This window comes from Phascolarctos cinereus, unplaced genomic scaffold (assembly GCF_003287225.1).
Source record: "Phascolarctos cinereus isolate Bilbo 61053 unplaced genomic scaffold, phaCin_HiC Scaffold_4;HRSCAF=312, whole genome shotgun sequence".
NCBI classification, from domain to species: Eukaryota; Metazoa; Chordata; class Mammalia; order Diprotodontia; family Phascolarctidae; genus Phascolarctos; species Phascolarctos cinereus.
Genome location: NW_027555847.1, coordinates 681,089,766 through 681,099,557, shown reverse-complemented (window position 1 = coordinate 681,099,557; position 9,792 = coordinate 681,089,766). Strand labels below are relative to the sequence as shown.

Sequence of the window (9,792 nt, the reverse complement as noted above, 5' to 3'; positions counted from 1 at the left end):
TCATCCCACCTACACTTCACTCCCTCATGTTGTACAATCTTAGCCAAACCCACTCCTCTTCAAACCAATGGATAGAAATATAGGCCAAAACAGAGAAAAGCTATGGTGAGCATCATCTTTCCCTTTGGAACAGCTTCCAAGAGCTGAGGAAAAATTTAGCCATCTCTCTCTTTCTCTTGCCTCACCTACCCAGCCTCACCCTGCATTATCCATTCCCATCCAACCTCCACCCCACTCAGCCATTCCCCTCCCATCCCACCCCTTCTCATCCATTCACTCATTCCTTCCCCTCCATCTCCTCATCCATCTGTACCCAATCTTTCTCTGCCTTTCCCAATCACATTGCTCCTTACCCCTTCTCCTTTCTCCACTTTTCTTCCCCTTGCTTTTCTGTCCCCAATCTCACTCTGTCCTATTTACTTTGCCCCACTTCATACAACCTCACTCCACTTTAGAAGACTTTCAGAAATTTTTTCTCCCTCATCCTGCCTCACTTCTCTTTACCCAACTCGTGACACCTTTACCATCTTTCATCCTTCTTCTGTCAATCCTTCAATCCCTGCACAGCTTCATCCAGTCTCACACAGCCTCCATCCACCTTAACAAATTTCATCCAACCTTACTAATGTTCACCCCCACTGCTGTCACCTTCCTTACCCATAATTCTACACCTAACCCAATTTCACCTATATCCTTACAGCAGTCTCTCAGTTACGAAATGAGATATTTGTAAAATAAATTAGCATGGCCCTTGGCACACCATAGATACTATATAAATGCTTATTCTCTTCCCCTCTCCCACCTCAATCTGTTTCACCCAGTCTTACCTTACCTCCCCCAAATTCATCAGACCTCTTCTTCCCTTCTTCACCATTCCTCTCCCAAACTTCCCTCTTTTTATACATCCTCACCCAGCCTCATCCCACCTTACCTTATCTCACCAAGCTTTAATCATCCTCATCATACCCTACCCAACTTCACCTCACATCCCACTTTATCTAGCCCAATCTCTTGTCACCCAATCTTACGTTTACTCACTTAATTTCATGTCTCCTCATACAACCTAATCCTACATCATCATCCTCCCTTTCCCAAAAAAAAAAAAAACCCAGCCTAGATAACAGAATGAGAAAATGGATGGTGGAAAACTCAGGGCAGGGAGGGCTATTGTCTCTATACTTATGTCTTGGTACCTTGAAAGCATCCTATGACCAATTCTTATGTTCCCTTAGCTTCACCCTCAGAATCCATGGGGAACAACATGTATTCCTGATTTGCTTGCTGGGGGATCAGGTTATGGTTAGAAAGTGTGAGTGGTGTCTGGTGACTCCCTTCTCCTAGCTATGTAACAAAGTGACTCAATTTTGGGTTAGACTAAAGAAAAATAGATCTGGTAAATTGTTCCAGGGCTGTAGGGGCCTTTGCTATACCTGGATTTGGGACTGCAGAAATTCCCTGAGGTTTGGAATCTGAATTCTAAAACCATTACCCCAAAATATCCATATTCCCAACCCAGAAGTCTCTGCAGCCAGCCCAAGTTTCCATCACTAGATCCTACTTCTTCAGAGCAACCAACATGGGAAGTCCCAAAGAAGATGTCAGGGAGATGAGGCAATTTTCCTATTGGCAAGTATTTTCAAAGCCCCCTTCAGATCTTGGCTACGCAGGCTATAGATGAAGGGGTTCAGCATGGGTGTGACCACTGTGTACATCACAGCAGAAGCTTTGTCCTTCACAGCTGTGTGGATAGAGGAGGGGCTGAGGTAGACCCCAATGGTGGTCCCATAGAAGAGTGCCACTACAGAGAGGTGGGAGCTGCAGGTGGAGAAGGCTTTCTTCCTGCCCCCTGCAGAAGGGACCTTTAGAATAGCCACAATAATTCGGGCATAGGAGGCAAGAATGCAGAGGAAGGGTGTGACAATTACCATCCCACCCACAATGAGTACCAAGATCTTGTTGACTGTAGTGTCAGAACAGGACAACCGGAGCAGTGGTGTGAGGTCACAGAAGAAATGAGGGAGCTCAGTGCTGGCACAGAAGTACAAGAGAGACATGAGGAGTGTATGTGCCAGGGAAATCAAGCTGGAGAAAGCCCAGGGCCCACCCACCAGCAGCCCACAGAAACGTGGGCTCATAATTGTTGTGTAGTGTAGTGGATGACAGATGGCCACAAACCGGTCATAGGCCATCACAGCAATCAAGACACTGTCCACGATTCCAAAAAAGTGGAAAAAGTACATCTGTGTCAGGCAGCAGACGTATGAGATGGACTTAGTCCTGGACTGAATGTTTACCAGCATCTTTGGGACAGTGTTAGTGGCCAGACAGAAGTCCACAAAGGAGAGGTTGGCAAGGAAGAAGTACATAGGAGTGTGGAGATGTGAATCAGAGCCAATGGCCAGGATGATCAGCAAGTTCCCAGTCACAGTGACAAGGTACGTGAACAGGAATATTGCAAAGAGGAGAGGCTGCTGCTCAGGCTTGTCTGAAAGTCCCAGGAGGAAGAATTCTTGAGCATTTGTTTTATTCCCTAGTTCCATGTATCTGGGGAAAGAAAGAGTGGTTTATGACTCCGCTGCCTTCAAGTGGCAGGTGGATAACTGCAATCAGGAAGACTGTAGCATTGGGTAAGAAGTTGTACTAGATATACACAAATGGACTATAACTGGACCTTTGTGAATGCAATCTCAGTTCCCATTAGTATTTTTAGCTGATATTTCATACAGTCAGTTCATATTGAGCCTGTGGGCCACTAAAACCCCCAGGCCTTTTTCACATGAACTGTGTCAAGCCACACTTCCCATTTGCTGTACTTTGCAGTGAATGCTTTGAACCCAAATGCAGGACTTTATTTATCCTTACAAAATTGTATCTTAGCACATTCAGCCCTGTGTTCACTTGATTTCTGAAGTCACCTCTTCCTTCTTGGGAGAGGTCACATCTTTCCACCTCTAAGAGTTCACAAGACCAATGGGAGAAAGTTACAGAGAGCTTCATTTTAGCTCAATAGAGCTCTTAATAATGAGAGATGCTCAAATACGGAATATTCTGGCTTAGATGCTGAGCTCCTCCTAGCTGCAGGTATTCAGAGAATTGATAGCCAATATGTCTAGGATGCTGTAAGAGGCATTCATGATTCAGGTATTGGTTGGATTAGAAGCCCTTGGAAATTCTTTCAGACTGAGATTTTGTGATTCTAAGCATCTATAATTTCAGAATCCTATCATTAATCAGCATCATACCCAGGGAGGTAGTGATCACACTCACTCAGCCTCTAAAGTAAACTTTACCTTTTGGTTCATTTGCTGTCCAAGAATCAGGGGATTAAAGAGGCTTTGTGTTAACAGCCACCTAGGCATGGAAAAGGAAAGAAATCAAAGTATCCTAAAATTTTCTACTTGGAAGGGATCTCAGAAGGATTTCCCCACTGAAAACCTAGTTCTTTGAAATAAAAATCTGTTTGTTAGAAAGATTCTTTTTCCTTCTGTTATACTAAGAGGTGAGAGGCAGCCATGGAGTAGTGGATAGATAGCACAATGGCTTTGGAGTCTGGAAGACTTGAGTTCAAATCCAGCCTCTGATGTAGTCTAGCTGTATATCCCTGGATGTATCATTTAGCTTTTCCTTTAGGCAACTCTCTAAGACTATAAATTGTAGAGAAGGTATCAACCTGCTTTGAAAGAAGGTGTTTCCTCATCTGAGAGTTCCCTTTACCAAGTCCAGTCTCTATCCCTTTCCCCACTGAACTAAGATATTATTAGTCCCTCACGTTGATCCTAGTTCCGCTTTCTGCAACCAATAAAAGTGAGCCTTTCTACCCTCACCTCCCATTCCATGACAGTCTTTCAGATATCTGCAGACACTTTTTGTGTTTCCCACCTCCCAAGACTTCTTCAGTTCCTTTAGCCTGGTTGTTAGTCCCCTTCCCACACTGGTAGACTTTTTCTGAATACACTGCAACTTATCAATTTCATTCCAAAAATGTTATCCAAGAATAGAAAACGGTACTCCAGATATAGAATGAAACAGAGCAAGGGAATAATTATCTCATTGATGTAAACACTAAGTAGCTATTAATGAAACTAAAGAGCAAATTAGTTTTTCTGAGTACCTTCAGAACTACACTGTTAGTGTAATAGTGACCTCCCAGGTATTTTTCACATGGTTTTTTGTCAAGCCAAGGCTCTCCACCCTTGAGATATTTAACTTTTTAATTTAATTACTGGACTTGGCATTTATTTTTGGTAAATTTAATTTCATTGGATTCAGCCCATTATTCCAGTCAATGAAGCCCTTTTTAGAATCTTGATTCTGCCATCCAATAGATTACCTTTCATTCTCAATTTTGCATTATTTACAAATTTTACAAATTTTCAATGTCTTTCTCCATTAATAAGCAACAGGAGGAAATCCTGGATGGTGAAGGCACTTAAGTTCGTACTACATGAGAAATGATAGAGGGAACTGGAGAATGAATGACTCAGATCAGACATGATCTCTGCCTTCAAGATCAGACTCCATTTGGAGTGTAATGTTCCATTATTGGGCAACATTTTGGGACTGACATTGACAAACTGGAATGAATCGAGAAGGGATACCAGCAGTAGTATGCCAGTAAGTGTTTAACAATTAACTCTATGGGGGGAAATGTACTCAAGACACAGTTTTAAGTTTAATTTTCATTATTAACATTCTCTCCATTGCTTTTTCAAACCTCAAGGAACAAGAAAACAATGAGTCAAATTTTTTTTGTTGTTCAGTCATTTTAAAGTCATGTCCAAATCTTAGTGACCCCATCTAGGGTTGGGGTTTTTTGTTTGTTTGTTTTGTTTTGTTTTTTGTTTGTTTGCAAAAATATTGAAGTAGTTTTCCCTTTCTTTCTCCAGCTCATTTTACAGATAAGGAAACTAAGGCAAACCAGGTTGTGACTTGCCCAGAGTCACACAGCTAATAAGTGTCTGAGGCTGGATTTGAACTCAGGAAGATGAGTCATTTTGACTCCAGGCTCAGCACTTTGTGCACTGTGCCACCTAGCTGCCCTTGAATTGTAGTATTTGCTTATTTCCAAGATGCTAATTTTTATGCTGAAAATTTAACAATCAGCTCTCACAAGCCAGCACAAATCCTCAGAGAAGAGACTCAAAACCATGTTGAAGGAACTGGAGAACTCTTAGCTAGCTAAGTAAACAACAACTAATTATAAGACTAAAAAGACAGGACCAAAGACAGAGCATCAGAGAACACAGCTCAAGAATTCTAAGCTTCTTAAAAGCTCTTTCGACTCTAAAATTCCATGACACTAAGATTTTATGAAACTTCTTTCCAGGTAGACCTTGATTGTACTAAGATAGTTCAAACATATATAATTTCATGGAAGTTCAGTGTCCCACATATTCCAGAATCTCCCTTGATTTTCAATTTAAATTTTGATTACATTTTCAAATCTCCAGGCAAATACCAGCTTTGTTAGGTACACCATTGACTATGTTTCACTCCATTGTCCAAACATCCAAAATGGTTCTCAGATATCTTTTTTTCCCTAACCAAATGTTCATTTTCCAAAGCTAACTTTCTCTTCTGAAGCCCTCACCTTCATTGGGCAACAGTGATGGCTCCCAAGGTACACAAGACTTTGGAATCCTTAGCAATGCCATCTAGATTTCCTCTGGTCACATCATCGATGCCCACATGAATCATCAGAGGTGTGCAGCAGTCATCTAGTTCATCATGGTAGGTTCTCCATCACGTTCTGGATATATGGATCCAAAAAGACAGTAAAACTCTCCATTGTTGTTCTCAGCTTCACAATTGACTGCTTTGGGAGCACTCTGCGATGAGTCACCAAATACCACTGCTATTTGTTTTCTTCTTCTCACTCTTACTAGATGGTCTTGATCCTGACAGCCCCTGTGAATCCGTAGCATCATTTGTGGGAGCACAAGTAGTTTCTTCATCTTCAGGGTGTCCATCTCCCTCTGCCTTGGGAAGAACTTCATATGTGTTTGCCAGCTCCAAGTTCAGCAATCCTTCTTCCCTTTCTCCTTCATGTCACATTCTTCTGCCCTTTTACCACAGTTCCTGGCACACAGCAAGCACTTAATAATTGCATGTTGAGTGGTTGACTGACTCTAACCATTCCCAAATCAAGAATCCATCTATCCGTTCAGATCCCTTTCCTTCTTCTTTTCACATTAAAGGTTTTCTTCACTTTTTCAGGAATACTTCACTCTCCTTGACATCCTGAGGAGTAGGGAGGCATTCCCCCAACCCCTTTTTCTTGTCTTCTAGGAGGAAGACTAGCCAGTAAATTGAGAAGAGATAGTGGGAACTTGATTATGGTAAAAATACTAACATAACATACTCACGAGGGTCACTACAAAATTCTGCCTGCTCATTATACTTCCTGAAAATGAGATCTTCAGTTCTTCTCATTCTTGTTAGCATGTCACCTAAAAGTTGTTGTACCAAACTATTTGTGGACACCTTTGACTCTAGAATGGTCACTCTCTTCACCTCATTAGCCCTTTGTTAACACGTTGACAACTATCCCCAACTTCCTTTCCCTTCTCTTATCAATTGCTTACCTTGTCTTGCCAACTATTTATTCCTTCTCTGAGTCCATCTCCTCCTCCTCCTTTATGAGTCTTTCTCCTTTTTCTTCTTCTCCAACTTGAGCTTTTCTCTTTCTATTCCTCTGCTTTTTCCTCCTGAGGTCCTTCTTCATGTCTTTCTACTTCTCCTCCTTCATCTTTAGGTCTTCTCTTTCATCTTCAGTCAGTCAGTGAACAAGCATTTATTAGGTGCTTATCACGTACCAGGTGTTTTGGTAAATATCCAGGATACAAAGAATAGCAAAATTACTTTGTCTGTCCTCAAAGGGCTCACATTCTAATAGGGGGAAAATATGTAATCAGCTAGGTTCATGCAAGAAATTAGAGAGTAGATGAAAGGTAATCTCAGAGAGGAAGACATGGGTAGTTGGGGGAATGAGGAAAGACCTTATTCAGAAGGTGGAATTTGAGGTGAGCCTTTAAGGAAGCCAGCAAAGGCAAGATGTGGAGGTGAAGAGTGAGATCATGCCAGAACTGGAGGACAGCCAGTGCAGTGACACAGAGACAAGAGACAGAGTGTCTTTTGTGAAGAACAGCTAGTAGGCCACTGTAGCCCACCTCCTTATTGTCCTTCAGTTTCTCAAGTATCCCAAATTCCCCCCTCCCCAAATTCAATCTCTGACTGTCATTTAAATTCCAACAACCAACAAATCTCACTACCTCCTGAAGCAGCACATTTCCACTTTTGGACACCTATAATAGTTAGAATAGGTAGAAAGTTCTTCCTCACATTGAGTTGAAATCTATTTCTCTACATGTACTACCCATTACTTCCAGCTCTGCCTCCTGGGGCCAAGCAAAACAAGCCCAATCCCTCTTCCACCTAACAGTCCTTCAGATGCTTGAAGATAGCTATCATGTCTCCCCTAATATTTCCTCTTCTCCAGGCTAAACTTGCTCAATTCCTTTAACCAGTCCTCAAATAGATTTAATTCAACAAGCTTGTATCGAGTGCATCTGCTAAGCATTGCAATAGATGTTGGGGAAATAATGACAAAAATTAAACAGTTCCTGCCCTCAGGGAATTTACATTCTATATCGTCACATAACAACATACAGTTTTATTTTTATCTCCATTAAATTTCATCTTATTAGATTCTCATCTATAAAATGCATTTGGACCAGATACTCTATAAAATCTCTTTCTGTGTTATAGTAAGTTTCAATCCATCATTCTAGCCTTTGAACATTTTTTTTAATCCTTACCCTCTTCCTATTGACTTCATTCTGTTAATTTCTGTACAACCATAATGTATAGTGACAGTAGATTAGAGGCACTAGATCTGGAATCAAGAAGACCTGGATTCAAATCCTGGTTCTGACATCTATTACCTGCGTAACCATGGACAATTCATTTAACTTGTCTGTGCCACAGTTTCCTGATCTGAAAAATGAAACGACTGGACCCAGTGGCCCTCTAAGTTCCCTTCCAGCACTTTCTATCATTCTATCACTTCCAGTATGATTCTTCTTTCAACATCCCACCTTTTGTCCTACATCATCACTCATGTCACAGTTTTATCTGGGCCTCTTTGTGCATTTTCTTATATTGATCAAGATGTTGACATTAAAGCCAAATAGATTTTTCCCAACTCTGTTAAAATCCTTCCTGTCCATCGCCCAAAGCCCCATTGCTCTAATATTGTAAGTTGTAGCTCAGATCCTATCTCCGATACTTACCAGCTATGGGGATCCCGGACAAGTAAATCACTTCTTTGAGCCTTTTTCTACATCTGTAAAATGGGGGTAATATTTACACTACCTACTTTATCATTAACACCATTTTCTTACCTGGCTACTCATTCCCCCATATCCTCCTTCCTCTTTCAAAATCCCAACCTTCATCAATATAATGACAGATCTAAAGCAGGCAGGGACTTCAGAGTCCATCTACTCTAATTCCCTCATTTTACATTTTACAGATGAGGAAACTGAGACCTGTTGGGTTACAGTCACTTGCCCAAAGTCACACAAGTGGAAAACAGCAGAGACGTGATTTAAATGCAGGTCTTGTGACCATGAGTTCAGGGTTTTTCTTGCTTCTGTTCCCTGATGAGGCAGCAGAGATGGAAACGCCAATTTCCTCCATTTAGTGCCCAAGACTTCAAAGGCAGAAGACTTGCATTCTAGATTTCTGCTGCCTCTAATACTTATTTCTATACAAATCAGCAGGAGGAGGCAGCAATTAGAGGGAAGGACAAATCTTGGAAAGTTCTGCCACTTTTTTGAAGCATCCTTTGGAAAGACAGTTTACCCAGATCAGTCATGTCAAATGAATGAATTTGCCATGGACCCTGGCACACTCATGTCTGTGCTACTTACTTATTTGACACCTGATACTTGTATTGGTTACTATATTTTTGTGTACATGTGCCTGGTTGCTATCATGTGCTCTTTATATGCAAGAACTATGTCTTCCTTAGTCTCATTCCCACAGCTTCAAGCATGGGGATCAATGCTCAGGAGGTCCTCAGTAAATACTTAGAATACTGAACACAAGATGTGAGAGCCTGAGAGGCCCTTAGAATATAGAATGTCAGAGATGAAAAGGAATGGAGAAAATAGGTTATCAGAATTGGTAGGGACCTTAGGACATAGAATATCAGAGTAGAAATAGATCTGAGGATGGAGAATGTCAGAACTGAAAGGACCTTGATACATATGTCAAAATATGTCAGAATGTTTTTGCCCAAGCTCCCATAGGGAGCCAGGATCAGAACCCAAGTCTCCTGCCTCCCCAACAAAGGCTCTCCCCACTGCCCTGTGTCCCTTCCCTTGTTGAGTTGCAATGAATTAAATGCTTCTGCAATTGACCACTAGTTGGAAACTAGTTGGAACTAGTTGGAAATTTTCCCTAGATGGTCAGGATGATGAAACCACAGAAATTCTGCTCCTCTTCCTCCTAAGGGAACCAAAGAAAGAAATGCTTGTAATTACTCCTTTGGAGTAACTGTACCATAGCCAAAAGCCAGTTCCAAAGGGTGAGCTAAGTTTTTCCCCTGGTCCATGTTGATTTGGTATCTCTAATGTTTCTGGGAGCTTGGCAAAAGGAAGTCTCTTGGGTGTGCCTCATCTCTCCTACCTCAGCTGCAAAGAGCAGCAGAGGTCCAGGGTCAATGGCTGGTCCTCACTGATCCAGCACCAGACAGCCAGATTTGGTTTCCACGGCATCTAAACATAA

The 9,792-nt window shown here is 41.6% G+C and overlaps 1 protein-coding gene across 1 annotated transcript; it reads right to left on the bottom strand.

Moving 5' to 3' along the window:
- Positions 1-1,598: 1,598 nt before the first annotated feature.
- LOC110223444 (olfactory receptor 1M1-like) lies at positions 1,599-2,540 on the bottom strand. The gene has a single exon (XM_021008988.1). It carries the CDS (start codon positions 2,538-2,540, stop codon positions 1,599-1,601), a length of 942 nt encoding a protein of 313 aa, XP_020864647.1.
- Positions 2,541-9,792: the final 7,252 nt, after the last annotated feature.